The sequence below is a fragment of the Barbus barbus genome (genome assembly GCF_936440315.1).
Source record: "Barbus barbus genome assembly, chromosome: 5".
Classification (NCBI taxonomy): Eukaryota; Metazoa; Chordata; class Actinopteri; order Cypriniformes; family Cyprinidae; genus Barbus; species Barbus barbus.
The window spans coordinates 8878631-8896712 of record NC_136733.1 but is presented as its reverse complement, the minus strand read 5'-3'; the positions used below and the strand labels follow the sequence as shown (position 1 = coordinate 8896712).

General features: G+C 35.1%; 1 protein-coding gene across 1 annotated transcript in view; it reads right to left on the bottom strand.

Annotated features, from left to right (window-relative positions):
* The window catches only part of LOC306869604 (disks large homolog 4-like), a gene marked incomplete at its 5' end in the record, with an annotated part of 207293 nt that overhangs the window by 112045 nt on the left and 77166 nt on the right, over window positions 1–18082 (bottom strand). The window contains one exon of the mRNA XM_079416402.1: window positions 13691–13852. Within this exon, the coding sequence (XP_079272528.1) occupies window positions 13691–13852 (162 nt within the window). The remainder of the gene's footprint in view (window positions 1–13690; window positions 13853–18082) is intronic.

Sequence of the window (18082 nt, the reverse complement as noted above, 5' to 3'; positions counted from 1 at the left end):
TTCATTCACATGTATTCATATGTACAGTATTGCACAGATTTTAAAGATGAAAATCTTAAAGGAATACTTCATCCAAAATTGAAATTTTTCTGATGTACTCACCCAAGATTTTGTGGACTTCACTTGCTTACCAGTGGATCCTCTGCAGTGAATGGGTGCCATCAGAATGAAAGTCCAAACAGCTAATAAAAACATCACAATAATCCACAAGTAATCCATAAAACTCCAGTCCATGAATTAACATCTTGTGAAGCGAATAGCTGAGTGTTTGCATTAAAGAAATCCGTCATTAAGACGTTTTTATCTTTAAACTGTTGCTTCCGACTAAAATACGAGTCCATAATCCATAATATTGATTTCTCCATTGAAAAAAAAAACAAACATCTCGTCTGAATCAGGAGAGAAATATGCTCAGAGCAAACACCGTTTGCAAGTCAAAACAGTTGTGTTGCAATCAAATATGTGGGTGGATTTTTATTTGAGAGGGCAACAGGCAATGGACTTTTTCACTGGAAGAGGTGTTATTATGGACTCGTATTTTGGCAAGAAGCAATGGTTTAAACACATTAATGATGGATTTGTTTCTTACAAATATGCAGATTTTCACTTCATAAACTGTTAACTGATGAAATGGAGTGGTGTGGAGTTACTTGTGGATTATTGTGATGTTTTAACTAGCTGTTTGGACTCTCATTCTGATGGCACCCATTCATTACAGAGGATCCGTTGGTGAACAAGCGATGTAATGCTACATTTCTCCAAATCTGTTCCCATGAAAAAACAAACTCATTTATATCTTGGATGGCCTGAGAGTGAGTAAATTTTCATTTTTGGGTGAACAATTTCTTTGAATTAATATACAAGTATATTATATAATAAGTATACAATATTATATAATAAGTATATACTATTTTTTATTCAGGGACTGCATAACAGGAATTGGCCTTTCATTGGAAAAGGTAGAAAATAAGAAAGGAAAACCAAAACATAATACAACAATACAGTCTGCACTATGTTTGTTTCCCCTTTATAGGAAAACAACATCATAATAGTGTAATCTGGATCTGTTTGTCCCCGGTCCTGAAAGCCAACTGTTGTTCTGCGCATTAACAGCAGATGGCAACGTTGTTCAGTTTTGAGTGATTAAATTGCTTCAGGTATTGCTTCACAGCATGAAAAATCCTTTACATGTTTGAAATGTTGTACTTTCCAAAAATAAACTCTGAAGATAAGAGCTCTCAGCAGGCAGATGAAAATCTCATATTACACATTCCCTGAGGCTGCAGGATGATCGCTCTCTGCTTCTGAAGCCCTTGAGATTCATTCCTGACCCAAATCCATCCCGAGAGCCAAATGACTGAAAGATTCCCAGAGGAATGTGCGTCTCATTTTCTCCAATTCCCTGCTCCTTTATTCACAGAGGTATAAATACTGTCAAACACCCAGAGGTTCGCTGAAGTTCAACAATAAAAATATTACTAATTAAACCAAACTTTAATAGACAGATCTCTGATCAGTCATAATACCTCATTCTAATCGTCAGATTCTATCATTTTTCTGTCAAATGTTTGTATATAATGATCACTAAACTTACTACTGTCCATCAACCAGCTTCCTACACTGTTAGTTTCTTGTTATTACATAATAAAATCATTTTAAATCTTTAGAATGTATTTAATAATTTAGTAAGCAGTAGTATGCAATAAGTGAGATAATGTACAGTCAGTCGGTCATTATTATTATTCAGGTTTTATTTTGTGACTGTACAGAGTATTTGTACATTATATTACAGCTTTTATTTAACTGTTAAAACTTCTGTGTTTAGTATGTTAGTGTCTGTATGGCATACAGAGTAAGAAAGTAGTTCTACACACAAGACAAGAATGTTTTATAAAATATGAAAAATATAAATTTTTCAGTCACTTAATGGACCATAGTCAAACTGGCATGGACAAAAGCTAAAAAATGAAAAAATTAAATTCAGATTGCCTTGATTTCAGCCGAGTTAAAGAAATATAAACCATCTAAACAATTCATAAAAATTTTGGAAAACTGCCAAATGTGACCCTGGACCACAAAACCAGTCATAAGGGTCATTTTTTTAAATTGAGTCTTATACATCATCTGAAAACGGAATACATTTGTTAGGATAGGACAATATTTAGTCGAGATACAACTATTTGAAAATCGGGAATCTGAGGGTGCAAAAAAATCTAAATATTGATAAAATTGCCTATAAAGTTGTCCAAATGAAGTCCTTAGCAATGCATATTACTAATAAAAAATTAAGTTTTGATGTATTTCATGATCGTTAAGTAATATCCTAATGATTTTTGGCATAAAAGAAAAATCGCTAATTTTGACTCATACAAAGTATTGTTGGCTATTCCTACAAATATACCCGTGCGAGTTAAGACTGGTTTTGTGGCCCCGGGTTACAAATCATTAACAGAAAATAATAAAGGTACAGAACTTCCATCATGTTTTATGAAGGGTTCCCATACAATCAAATGTGTTTTGTGTCTAGCTAATCGTTTAATTTTTCACCACTTGCAATCTCTGAGGTGTGCCAAGCCCTTAAATTTTTAGATGTTTCAAAATCGTCAGGTCCTGATAAACTGGAATCTTATTTTTTTAAGTTAGCAGTGATTTTATTGCTCCAACTCTGACACTTTTAACATTTCGCTTGTTACTAATGAAATTATTGAAATCAGCCTTCGTTCTTCCTGTTTAAAGGTAGAGATGCCACACACCTAAATGATTACTAGCCGATTTCCAAGTTGTCTGACCTGGAAAGAGTCCTCGAAACCTTTGTTTTCTAATACAAAAGCAATCCCTCATAATCTTCTATCCATATACTTCCTAAGATTCTGAGATTGAGTTTGTGTCTCAGTATAGGTATCTTGGGATTTTAATTGATGGTTCTCTTTCCTTTGTCCCACATGTTCGGCAAATGGTCAAAAGATTGAAAGTGAAACTGGGATTTTATTGTAGAATAGACACTTTCATGTCTATGCTAGACTATGGTGTTGTCATACAGTGTATATGCATGCATCTTCTCAGTGCTTAGATGCTGTTTATCATGATGCACTCACAGATTTATAAAAAAAAACTCATTGTGTGTTGTATGCTTGAGTTGTATGATCTGCTTTGTCGATTTTTAGACTAAAACACTGGCAGGTTCTTATTTATAAATCTATTCTGGGACTACTTCACTCATCTTCAGGCCTACATCTGTAAAAAAAAACATGAAGGTACAATGTAATTATGGTCTTCGGACCTAGCAATTGTTCTTACTGTCTATTCCAGTGGTGCGAACTGAACTGGTGAAAAAGGCATTTCAATTTGCTGCTCCCTCTGCCTGGAATAATTTATGATAAGTTATAACTTATATGCAATATATATACAATAATATAAACCCAAATTTATGCACTAATATCATGACTTATCACATTTTAAAGAGCACTTCGAGGTTTACAATTATAAGACAATACTAATCGAGCCATCTAACTAGACAAAATCAGAAGGTTTTCGATTTTTTGTCTCTTATATGATGTAGTTTAGTAAGCACAACCATAAATGTGCTTCTGATTTCTACAAGATTTCAAGATTTTTGAGATTTCTGCAAGAGTTTAATAAACAAGAAGTTAAAATTGTGTTACATTTTCGACACAATATTGTCAGCATAGTCTGTTTTTGCAAAATGTCACCAACAAAAATAGTTCCAAACAAAGCCAAAGCCGAACTTTTGTGCGTTTCTGTGCAATGCACTGTTTCGTTACTGAATGAATCCACGTTTTTAAACTAATCGAGTCAGTGATTTATTCATCCATTCAAAAAGACAGTGGGTGCTTTTCAAATGGAGGGACGCATCCTTGTCAGGCTACGTATCAAGGCTGATCCAGTCACTTGCTTCGTTTCTGACTGAATCAGCCACTTGAATGAATCAGTTGAATGATTCGCTCATTAAGACAGTGACTTGCTGACACCTAATTTAGCATGTCATACCATTAAAAAAAAAAATCATATTTCTATATAGAGAAAAAAATAAAACAAAACAGGTGTTAACCATTAATCTCATAGCATTATTTATCCAATTATAACTGCAGTGTAAATGCATTCATGCCACCTCTGAACAGTCTATGTAAATATAGGATATTTACCACTTAAGATGCAGCTTCTGAAAATGTTATGACCATGTTATGACCACATTGTAGCCTTAAAAGTTGATGTATAATCAACATTGTTTTTTGTACATACAAACGTTTTAGTGATCTCTGATTAAAATAATAGCAAAACAAAGGTATCATCTTTGTACATCTACATCATCCAGTCTCATTATTTGCTATTCAGATGAATGTAATATGAAGCTTATTGTGGAGGTACTGAATTATTTGGCTTATTTGTACTGCTTGAATACTAACAGAAATAGCAGAAGGAGGCATGTAGGAGCTCTGATGTGTCATATGACCACATGAAAATGATTCATACTATCTCTCTCTCTCTCTGTGTGTGTGTGCGTGTGTGTCATGCTAAGTGAACAGCACATAAATATAAACAGAGCTAGGACATAAGGACAAATACTGTATATATGTTGTACATCTTACATACATCCCTTATCAGTATCATATTACACATACGCATAAAATTGAAGAAAATATTACAAATCTCCACCTTCATTCATCTAACTACATCCACTGCCTTACAAATCTGTTTAAATACAAATGAGTAGGGGTTACAAATGCATTGATATGACATATGAAAACTGAATGCACTGATTTCAGAACTGAATAATTACTTTAATTATATAATAATAATAATAATAATATGCAACTGTATTTGACATGTTTTTGAAAATACATACACATTTCTTGATGCATTGTAATGCATCATTTAGTAATCAAATAGCTTTCGTGCAAACAGTTATACAAAATAATGAGCACTAATAATGATGATTTTGATCATTAGTTTTGTTTATGCACCGATACTGTATATACTGTATTATTGAAGCACTACAGTAAAAGTAACCTAGTATTATATATGTAGCTGTTTGCGTGTTGTGTTTCACAGGCATGTTTCACATGAAGACAGATGGTACCACAGAGAGAGAGAGAGGGAGAGAGCAAAGCTAGGAGGAGCAGTCATTTGCTTTCTGACCTTCATATCCAGGCAAACGCCCTTGACACATTGAACATGTAAATAATCTTCATGCTAAAGTGATTTTAGACCAAACATATTAGCCAGCTGCTCAGCTGCATAAATAAGAACATATGTTACATATGTTTGTGTGCTTCACTCCAGGAAGTGAATTATGGTTCATCGTCTGCCATGGATGATTATCGAGTCATAAATGGTGGCTAGTTCTCCTCATGCCTGTTAAATTATTTACAAGGTCAGTCGAAATATTGTGTATATTGTGTACAATATACTTATTAAGTATATTGTGTGTCACTATTTTGGGTAATGTGTTGTTTTTTGCCCCATTTCTTTGCTAGTACTCAAAAATAGTTTTTCTTCAATGGAATGTTTTTACACAAATTGCTCAAAAAACTGAGAACGGTACCACTTTATATTAAGTGGCCTTAACTACTATGCACTTACATAAAAAAAATAAGTATATGTTTATATTGTATTGCAAAACACTTTTGCTGCTATTGAGGTGGAATGCGGGTAAGGTTAGGAACAGGTTTGGTGGTACGGGTAGGTTTAAGGGTGGGTTAAGTTGTAAGGAATAGGTCAGCAGAGTAATTCTAAATGTAACTAAATGTTTTTTTTTTTTTTTTTTTATATAAGTACAATGTAAAAACATGTATGTTCACAATAAGTGTGTTGTACCAAATGCTTAATTTAAATGTAAGTAGTAGTTAAGGCCACTTAATATAAAGTGGGACTCTGAGAACAACATAAACATCCTATAAGTTTCAGAACTCAAAACTTCCTCATTAGTTCAATGACAGCTTTTATCAAAACCATTGGCGAATTTCCACTGCAAAGGTGGCACAGAAGCGCTTCTGAAGTGGCAATTACACATCTTTACACAAACAGTTTAATGCAGCTCAGAGGTGGCATAAATGGATTTACATAGCAATTACAACAGTATATTGCTATATTAGGGGCTGAGGTGGGTCAGAGCAGGAATATTTAGTCATAATATTTTTATGGCTTTTATGCAGCAATGCAAAATATGACACTAAAACCGCCAGCAGGTGGCGACAGGCCTTCGTCTTAATGAGTGATTCATTGAATCATTCATTCAAACAATTCATTTAAAATGGCTGATTCATTTAGAAACAAAACAAGTTAATATTAAGTGACTTACATTAAAGAACAGTATTGTCTGATTTGCTCTATATCGCCAACAAAAATAGTTCCAAATACAATATCTATTTACAATAAATGACTATTGAGTGTCTATTTACATTAAACTCCCACCAATGTCTGGTTGCAATAGATATCAATACAAAAATGCCTGTTTAACAATAGCAGCAGTGGCGTAGGGAGTAAAACTTGATAAGAAATGCAGATTCATTCAGGAACCAAACCGCACTTGCTTGCAAACGCTCAAGTCTTCCGATGCCTTTCCAATCTGATATGCAATGGGAAAAGGGAGAAGAATGGGAGTAGAATGAGTTCGGCAAAAGGCAGAGTTGAACTTTGGTCGATCATGTCAAAACATTAATCTCATTATTTATGCAATTATAATTCCTTTAAATGCATTCATGCCACCCATCTTAGAGGTGGTTAACATAAAAACAAGTTAATATGCCCCTTAACTTAAAGCTGCAGTCCGTAACTTTTTTTGGTTAAAAATGATCTGAAATCAACATTTGAGAAAGTACATAACCAGCCATTGTTCAAAACTATCACCTTACTTTAGCCCGATTCACAACGGTTATCTTATAATAATGTTTTCTAATTTGAGTGGTATGGGTAGGTTTCCGCTGGAAATTCAAGCATGGCACTGCGTCATTACGTCACGTCTGTAAACATAAAGAAGTTTTCCCAGCTAGTAGACTATCGCACGTGAGGATCCTGCAGGTGGCGGATCATTTATAGCCTTTTCTCATAGCAGCTGGAATAATTCAATTTATCATTTTGATGGCGGATTGTAATCCAGAAAGGATGTGTTTATGAAACTAAATTCTATTCCAGTTTTAAATGTGCTTCTGATTACAGATTACACAAGTTTTGGGATTACACAAATTTTTGTAATTTAAATAGAACCAGTTTGAAGGAAGATTAATTTGCTTTTTTGGATTAAAAGAATTTCTTAATATGAAATTTGAATGGTATGACAATTAGATATTAGACTGTACAAAAATTGAAATCTACACGCTAATACTATACTCATAGTCACGCAATGCTGATGTTGTTAAAATTAATAATTTGAGAACAAAGTATAACAATGATAATACTTTGCACAGTTAGATGTGATCTGAGCTAACTGATCGTTACATTTAATCACCGTTGGTAGCGCGATTTATGGTAATGCTTTTTTCCTCAGTTGGGCGGTACAAACGTGGCAGACTTGTTACTTGTTCAGATGACAATATACGGTGAAAATTCTGATTTGGGTCATATATTCCAAGACATAGGCTAGAATCTGTGATTGCGAAGTACAGTAAATATCCACACCGGTGCAGTGACTGACAACTACACATTCATCTCAAAACATTAGAATCATCCGCGCTGGAGCCTTGCCGGAACACCGGAACACAACCCCGCGCATGGAAGATAATTCTGCAAGAAACTGCAATTCCAGGTTTTCAAACATAGAGGGCGACAAAGAGGCAAAAGTTACGGACTGCAGCTTTAAGTATTCCAAAGTCTATACCAAAGTACTTAGATTAGGTTAATAAACTTGAGTAATCTATCAATATACATTACAAATAATTTTTTTAAAGCATGTGTTGTAAAAGTAACCTTCCCAACCCTGTATGTCACACTAGGATGAAGTTTGTAAGACTGACAGTGCTAGCATACTTCTTAATGTAAGTATACTATATAATGGCATATATCAAGCATATTTTGTTAAAAAATATATTAACATTTGTCAGTTCAATTCATGTAAGATAATTAAAAACTGTGGTCACATTGGATAAACCAACTGCAGTTTGGTTTATCCAATTAGGTAAATGTACAGTACAATCTAGAATATATTGTGCATACTGTATAAATACTGCAAAAATAGAACAAATGACATGGCACTCTGCCAAACTGTGTGCTGTATGTGAGTCTGTGTTGAGAAATTACGCAAGACGGAAGTATGTGTGTGTGTTTAATGTGCTGGAGAGCCAGTGGGGGCTGCAGAAACAGTCCAGAATGTTTGGACGGGTTTGATCGGCCTACACACAGCAGAGGTGCACAGAACTCATGCAGAGTCTGACACACACAACATGATTCACACACACACACCTACCGAAGCCACAGGAAATGGGGAAAGTAGGCAGGAAATGAACACAGAGGTCAGACGGTGAGACAGTAAGACAGGGAAAGGAAGAGAACAGTAAAATAGTAGAGAAGAGGACACCGCTGCCATAGAAGAATATAGAGCAGTAGACCAGAGTATGAGAGAGTTCAAACAGACACATAAACATACAATGGATCGATTGTGTGGATAACTCTTGCAAAACATTAATATTTTCTCAAAGACAAAGAGAACAGAGATGATACACACACACTGCAAAGTGAATAGCTGTATAGTATGCAAATGCATTAATATACTATACAGTGGTTTATCTGTGTGTGCTGGTAAGTTAACATCTCAAATTAGATCTAATTAACATAAACTGTTTCTGCTAGACCAAACTGAGGTCAAATGGAGAGCATTTGCTATGATTGTACTCAAGTGCACAAATACCAATGATTACGATTCAGATATGAACATAACTGTTTATTAGTCCTTATAAAGCAATATTAATGCCTTATTCTGTATGAACATATTTTAGATCCCTTAATCCTACCCCACACCTAAATTTAACAACTATCTTGCTAACTATCAATAAGCAGCAAATTAGGCGTTTATTGAGGCAAAAGTCATAGTTAATAGTGAAAATTGGTCCAAAACTAAAGTGTGACCACTAAAACTATTAAAAATGGTTTAATTATTATAAAATGGTTTAAAAAAATATAAATATTAGAAGAAAAAAAAAATCTTTTTAATTAGATATTTTGCTTTGGCAACTAACTGAAGTTTAAAATAAAATAAGTTGTAGTGCAAAATTTATTAAAACTAAAACTGAAATAAAAAATTATAATATAAAAACACAATCACACTTTATTTCAAGATACAGTTCTCACTATTAACTAACTATTAAGTATGATTATAACCTCGATAAACTCCTAATTTACAGCTCATTAATAGTTAGTAAGGTAGTTTGTGGTGGATTAATGTATCTAGAACAGTGCTTCCCAAACCTTTCCTGGAGGACCCCTAGCCCTGTGCATTTTGTATGTCTCCCTTATCTAACACACCTGATTCAACTCATCAGCTCGTTAGTAGAGACTGCAAGACATGAATTAAGTGTGTCTGATAAGGGAGACATAGGCCGTTTCTCAATATGCGTACTTGTCTGTACTTGTGTTCTTGTGGACTTGTGAAACGTCATCAGTCGCTGCCGAAGTACTGTTCCAATTCAAAGTTCACGTCTAGTCAAGTCCAGTTCAAATCCCCGGATGTGTTCTTGATCCGCCCCTTTTACCGAGGATGCATCGAGAGGTGACTTGTGCGGACTTGATATGGGCCATAACCCAGAATTCAGTTCGTCCTCCCGTCCTCGAGAGTTCGTTCTTCTGAGTCGAACTTGGCAAGTCCAAACTCGAAAGGACGGAAGTCCAGACTCTGCGAACTTGGTATTGAGAAACGGCCATAGAAAATGTGCAGGGCAGTGGGGGCTCCGGGACAGGTTTGGGAAGCACTGATCTAGAATATGGTCGTACAGAATAAGGCATTAATATGTCATATATAAGTACTAATAAACAGTCAATATGCTAGAAATATGCATGCTGGTAGTTAATAGTGAGAATTGGTCCTTAAATTGTTACCAAAAACACCAAAAATGACAGTGGATAGCAAAAGTACTAAATCTTAAAATAAAATTATAATGAAAACTGAAAATATATTTTAAAAAGCTAATTGAAAAATGTATTGAATAGCAATATATAAATAATACTAAATTAACACTGTTGTAGCAGCAGTAGGGATGGGCAATATGGGCTTAAAAATATATCATGATAATTTCTGGTATTTATTGCGATAACAATATCAATGACGATAACTCAGGGAATCGTATGCATACAATAAGAGACAAAAAAATCATTTTTTTTTGGAGAAAAGTATTATCTTTCCTATTTTTACCCTGGTGTTGTGAGCATTACTGAGTCCACACATAATGTAATGACTATTTCATACTGGAAATTGCGCAAAAACGTATGCATCACAGAAGTAATTGCACTGACGACGCTCCAGGAAATCCCTAATATGGACAAAGGTATCCAGTTATTGCTGTAGCTGAACAACACGCAGATAGAGAAATTTTAAATGAGGAAACTTGACGACAATAAACATACGATTGTGACAATATAAGGTTTATCTGTGTTCTTCACGCAATCTTGGGTATTTTTATAAAGATAATGTATATTTATAATGCAATGTTAATCGACATAGCCTTTATCACTGTTTATAATACTATAAAATAGTATGATTCTGACTCATTCTGTAGGGGTGTAAAGATACATGTATTCGTACCGAACCGTCACGGTACGTACATCTCGGTTCGTGCATGAGGCCTAAAGGTCATTGCACACTGAGTCCGAAATTCTTGTCCATTTATTTTTACACGTTAAAAAATAAATATGACCTCACGTTGTGTCAATCATGTTTAAACACTGCCTCCGAAACTTTCGTCCATCATAAAAAATTCAGATCAGGTTCAATTTTCTGCATTTTCGCATCCGTAGCAAGCATTTTGATAGGAAAGGATGACGAATATGAAAAAAAACCCGGAAAAACGCATACGAAAATTTCAGACTCAGTGTGCAAGGACCTTTCCAACGAATACAGGCAAGTAATGTAATACAGTGCATAGTAATGCAATACTGTTTGATAACCGCCAGCAGAAGAACAGCGAATGCCATGAGTTGCGCACCTGAAAACAAAGCCCACTAGACAGTGACCATGTGATGATTCTGAACACGTCTGTCACATAGACAAAGGAGTATACTTTAAAGGCTTGCACACTCAACTGTTTGCAAAATGGAGCTTTGTGCTCGTGTATCTTACCTCTCTCCTTTGGCAAAAAATACAAATATTCCATAATATTTCCATATTTGCAATGTATCTGAATGCTAAACTATTATTTATTATGTAAACTTAAGGCTTTGTACTTCAATCGCATTCCAACGGTGACACAGAGACGGGCGCGCTGATGTTTGGTTCACTGTATTTTATTTTGATAAAGTACCAACTGCGCTGTCAAGTTAGCGATGCAGGAACTGATATGTTTAGTGAGTGTGTGCGCCGGTGCAATCACTTCAACTGTTTCCTTATACCAGCAGAATCAACTTAAGACACTCCATTTATTGTCTTATTAATAATTCATCACTGTAAAATGTCTACTTTTATTTGTGTACACTCACAATAAAAACAAAACGTGTTTTTGTAAAATAAAGAAAACAAATAGGATGTCGTTTTCTACCATTTGAGTTTCCTTTCTGTGAACAAATTAAGCGTCACAAAAATGAACTGAAACTCAGCATATATAGGCTACGTTACGTGTCGCACTGTTTTTCCCTTGTTTATCTGTTAACTAAATCAAATAAATTTCAAGTATTTATTCCTTGTATGCATGTACTGCAGATGTATATATATATATATACAGAGCCGGCCCAAGGCATAAGCGAACTAAGTGGCTGCTTAGGGCCCCCGTGGCCACCAGAGGGCCCCCAAGAGTATCCTACATGTTTATTTTATTTTATTTTAATTCATGATATATTATGTCAATGGACAGTGGTAATTATATGAAAGCGCAATATTAAATATTTAAATAATCTATACATATCATTTTATTATTTCCATAGCGACGTGTCATTGATAATATGCGCTGGACGCTGCCGTGTGGATTTGTCGGATTAACATCACGTAAATTTACATATTTCTCCCGAAATACATGAAAGTAAGTGGTGACCAGTTAGCTGGGAGAAAAACAGAGTAAACTTTATAGTAACCTACACAATGTGTATTTGATAGGAATAAAACAAGTCGTCATAATTGAAACAGCAAATAGACTTCTTAAAATATTGCCGCTTTCCATAGAAATCAATGTGTAGCCTATTTAACAAACTAAATGTCTTGTTTACTTAATTGAAGTGTATTTAAATGTCTGAAACCTAAAATAACAATTATGAAATATGAGAAGCACTGAATGAGCACGTCTTTCTTTTTTCTTTTTTTTCTGAACTCGTCTTTCTCTGGCTCAGAGCCAGCCAAAGCATGGTCGCATCAAAGGGTTAAAATCAATCGTGTTTTGGGGGTGGAGGGGGGACAAATTCAACATGGGGGTTTTGTGACACAAATCAGGAGTGCGTTTCTCAAAACCATCGTTAGATAAGCCATAACTTGCGACCCGATTTGCTTTTGGGAAATGCACCCCTGATCAGATCAGGCCCCCCCCCCCCCCCCCCCCCCCCCCCCCAGTTAATTAGCATAGCCTGTAACTATTTGTTTTAGGGAAGTTCATGTTTGAACATCAAAACATCAGCAAATAGACTTCTTAATATATTATACTATAACATTTTACTTAGTTTTAGATGAAAGTTGTTGTCTTCTGCGTAAATATAACTTTCCTGGTTATATATTTTTGTAATAAAAATAAGCTTCTGTTTCATAAACTGATAACAGCTTAACATTATTTACCTTAGCGTGTCTTTGCTATTATATTCCAATATCATTATGCCTCAATTAGCTAGATATAGAGTTGTTGTTTTAGATGCTCTCTGGTGTGTTTAATATTTATTATAAAAAAGTATGACTTGTAATAAAAGTACAACTTCGATTAATATTTATGTTGTTAAAATAACATTTTGCATTGTAACATTTTGCAGCCGTATTTCACTGACAAGCTACGCAATATCATGTTCATTATTGCAGGCGATTAATCTGCGATTATGAGCGTGAATTGCGTAGCTTGTCAGCGAACTACGGCTCTGTGTATTAAATGCCGTTCCATCTGAATGCACGTGATGGAGATTTATTACTAATCATGTAACCGGCTTGACTGACGAGATGCACATGACAATTGCATGCTATATATCGTGCAGCACTAGTCTGAACACAATGTTAGTAGGTTTGGAAACATACACAAGCAAAACTGCCTTCCGCCATGTCGCTCCACACGGTCGCACACAAAAATATGTAAACAACTAGGCTTTATCGTCATTATCGCGGGAAGACTAATTCTTATCGTGGGGAGAACTTTTACCGGTATATTGCAAACGATAAGATATCGCCCATCCCTAAGCTGCAGAATAGAATAGAATAGAATAGAATAGAATAGAATAGAATAGAATAGAAACTCAAAACTCCACTAGGTTTCCTGAGCTTGGAAAACAGTAAAACCTGAATAATAAAATCTTACATTGAGAAGCATACAGTATTAGCAGCACAATCCTTTGTTTGTGTGTGTGTCTGTACCTTTATTGGTGAGATGTGTGTGTGTGGGGCGTAACTGTGCATGGAGTCCATGGCAGCCAGGTTCTTATCGCTCATGTGAAGCATCTCAGCGCTCTTGCTGTGAGCCAGGTGGGCGGGGCTGTGCTCCAAGGGTGGAGTCTCTTCATCCTGATACCGATATTTCTACAGAGAGAACAAGAGAGAAGGAGTCACATACTCAAACCACATTCTGCAGCTTTGCATTATATTTAGTTTGCACAAAAAGTCTCCTAATTTCTACAAATGCAAACTAATGCAGATTTATTTGGCACACAATACAACATGACCCTGAAGAAAGTTCTCAGGGTAAACTGAGTAATGTATTTCTCATCTCTTCCAAGCCCATCTTTCTCTCGTCTGCAGCTGCACACCGAAGCAGAGGATAAATTAAAGATCAGAAGGCTTCCCACAATCAAAGCTCATGTAAGTGTGAATACCAGCTGAATTGAACCATTACAACATTTTTTACCACTAGTGCTCAGAAAATATAATGCTTGATGACATAACATAAGCGTGTATAAAAAACTAAATATGCCACTGGCCGAAAAATCACAATTCTTAATATGTCTCACCTTATAATTAATGGAATAGTTCACTCCAAAATGAAAGTCTGCTGAAAATTTACTCACTCTCAGGGCAAAGCTGTAGATGAGTTTGTTTCTTCATTAGAACAGATTTGGAGAAATGTAACAATACATCACTTGCTCACCAATGGAACCATTGCAGTGAATGGGTGCCGTGAGAACGAGAGTCCAAACAGCTGTTAAAAACATCACAAGTAATCCAGGCCATCAATTATCATACTGTGAAGCCAAAAACTGTGTGTTTGTAAGAAACACTTCACAAAACATTAAATGATGGCACCCATTCATTGCAGAGGATACATTGGTGATCAGGTGATATATACTATATGTCCTGATTAGTATGTGAGGTTAGAATGAATGTTTTCAGATTATAATATTCTATCATTTTTAATCAGATTATAAACAGTACACCATAGTTTCCTGAAAAATATATGCTTCCAAGTGTGCTTTTAGTACAATGTAAATACATTTTCAGCCTGTTTTGAGCAAAAGTCCCATTTATAATACTCTTTTCTGATTTGACGTGCAACTGAAATTTAAGGATTTTGGCAAACAGATTTGGATATTTTGTTCTTTTCCTTTTCAAGCAGACAGGAATTGCATTACACTAGTTGTCTGAAGGTGCTGCTAAGATGGCCACCAACTGAAGTGACTTGAGGCTTTGTTTGTATCAAGATCAGACAGAAAGAATCATTCAGTCTAACCGGGACTGAGAAAAGACAGGGGGGAGACGGGAGGTACAGTCAGCAAGATCACATTACAATGAGCCAGCAATGACTGAGAGAGAATGCAGGAACAGACAAGTGCAAAAACACAAATGTGGAGATAAAATGAACACAGAATAGAACATAAGTATATTATAATAACTGAACAATTTGCGGTGTGAATTTGCAATGTAACAATTCTCAAATCCAAGGAGAGGACCTTGATTGCCAAAAATCATGTTTTTACATTTTTCAGGGAATCCACCTACAAATGGTTGTAGGTGGATTCACAAATGGATGGTAGCTGTCTCTGCATTTAATCTGAGATAAGAGTATGAACACATAAAAAATGCACCTCTCAGCTTTAACACAATTTATCTGTAACTTCTGTGAGTACTTCATCATTTTAATCCTGTCTGTTATTCACTTGATTGCCACAAACGTTATCCAGTTCATCCAAATTACCAAGATAACATGTACTGTACGTTTGAGAAAGTTTTCTAACTGCCTACTAAACTCAGCATTTATGGTAAATGATCTATAATGACAGTAAAGAGGCAATACAGTATGTGGGATCTAACACCAGTGTTCAAAGAATCTGTGAGGAGATATATAATTAGACACACACACACACAGCAGGACAAGTACCCATTACAACACTATCTGCAGCCACGGAATTCCACTTTATTAAATATTTTATTTGATGATACTTTCAGTTGTTGATACTTTCTACAGAGTCTACTCTTCTCAGCTCATTTTAAAAGCCCCATGAAAGAGCTTGACAAGCATCTTTACTGACGTACTTCCTGCTGAAACAGGATTGAAGGGGTTATCTTTAAGCAAATAAACTTGCTGTACTTTAAGGGAATTTATTACATTCAGTTATATGTAGTTTTGTGTATTTTTGCGATTCTGTAGTAGCATTCTCTTACAGTGGAGAGCTGTAAGGCTGTAGGCATAAGTGCTGTAGATAATCACAGAATGCCAATATACAGCCATATCTCACTTCTACGAGTGTGATATTACATTTATACAACAGTTTGATGACACAAGTGTGTTAATACATAAGAAACAGTACTGGAGTGTCTTTAAAATCGCTCCTTTGTGCAGAACTACTTCTTTCCACCACCGATTTAAATCTCAGTTTGACAGTTAAACAGCCCAAGCCTCCGTTACTAATTCCAAAACATAACTTTAGAACTAAAACTTTTTTATTTTTATTTTTTATTTTATTTTAGATAGTCGCCATTCAACATTTTTAAATGTAGCTGTTTAGTTTTAGTTAAGGTACTAAATTAACTAAAGCTTATGGAATCCTGTTTCCGCCACTGAATAAAACATTTAAAAAGGTAATTGTGACATTTTATCTCACAATTCTGACTGAGAAAAAAAGTCAGTTGCAAGTTTATATCTCACAATTCTGACTTTACAGTATAACTTGTAATTGTGTAATTGTAAACTATCAGTTGCGCAAAAAAAAAAAAAAGTCAGAAATGTGAAATAAAAACTCATAATTATTTTTTTTTATTTATTTTTTTATTCAGTGGCAGAAACGGGCTTTCATAAAAGCTAAACATTCAAAATGAAAACTTAGGGTTATAAAAACTATACTGACATGTTAAAATAAAAAATATATAAATGAAATAAAATGACTAAATATTTAAATCAAATTTAACTTAAAATTGAAAACAAAACAAAAAATCTAAATATTAGCAAAAACTGTAATAGTATATCAATGATACTAATCTAACACGGCTCACAGTTTGTTCTGCTGAAAGAAAGAAAAAGAAAGCAAGAAAGAAAGAAAGGCAACTATGAATGTTGAATATTTCTTCATTAACACCAGAAATGTGGTATTTAAAAATCTAATTAAAAATAAACAACTTTAAAGTATAAGTATTATGACTTATGCTTTCCTGTAGCTCAAATAGTAGCGCATGGCGCTAGCAACGCCAAGGTCATGGGTTCGATTCCCAGGGAAAGCAAGAGCTGATAAAATGTAAAAACTGTAACTTGAATGCAATGTAAGTCACTTTGGATAAAAGCGTCTGCTAAATGCATAAATGTAATGTAAATGACAAAGAGTCTGCACTATTTTGATGTTACTAATCAAACAAGCTAATTTGCGTTTGTGTTATAATGGGATAACATGAATCGCAGTGATTAAAATTGTATATTCTTATGAAAACTTTTTATGAATGAGCGAGAAGGATGCAAATGGGCTGAGGAGCTAATACAGTATGCAGTACGTGTTGCCTAAATACATATGATTCATAAAGATCAAAGTTATAAAACCAGTCCTAAAGAGGCTTGCACAAATGTGCTGGCCAACTCCATTAAGCTTTGAAAGATGAATAACCCTGATGCATACTGTTCACATACACTCACACAAAAACACTTGCCTAAACAGCAAAGTGCACTCAGTCATAGCACATTGCAGTGTTCGACAACTAAAACTTGGTTCATGCTTCATTTAATTTATCTAGCTGTTCCAACTAACTCTGTGTAACATCCTAGTAGTCTGTAGAAATGTCTAGGCTGTCGAGGGAAATTCATCATAATGCATCACTGAAATGTGTTTACTCAAACACTGTAAGCTTTGACTTTTGCCAATGCTGTCATTACAATACATGTGCAACTGATATAAACTTCCTGCATCTGTAATATTACAAACTGCCTCCCACTTCATTCCCTTACGATCCTCTGTGCCTAAAAGCCTCCAAGGTATTTAAGCTCAACTCCCTCGTCGCTGCAGCCTGCCAACAACGCCGGCTTATTACTTTATCACTGTTACAACGGAGACCATCAGTATAAGCAGAGCTAATGTAAAGACTGTCTGCAGTCCCGTTCATGCTCTAATGAGCTTAACAGCTCAGAGGTTCAATAACTCTGCAGTAGAGCCACATAATTAATCTAAATAATAATTACAATGTAATCAAGATTACAAGTATGGCTCAAAGTCATGTGAAACTGTCAACTTGCAGTGAGTGACAGTTTTAATCACTAAATTGGATGGGGGTGTTGTAATATTGTCTTGCTGCTTGTTTTCTGTGTAATCTATTAATAATTCGAAAAAATGCATATAT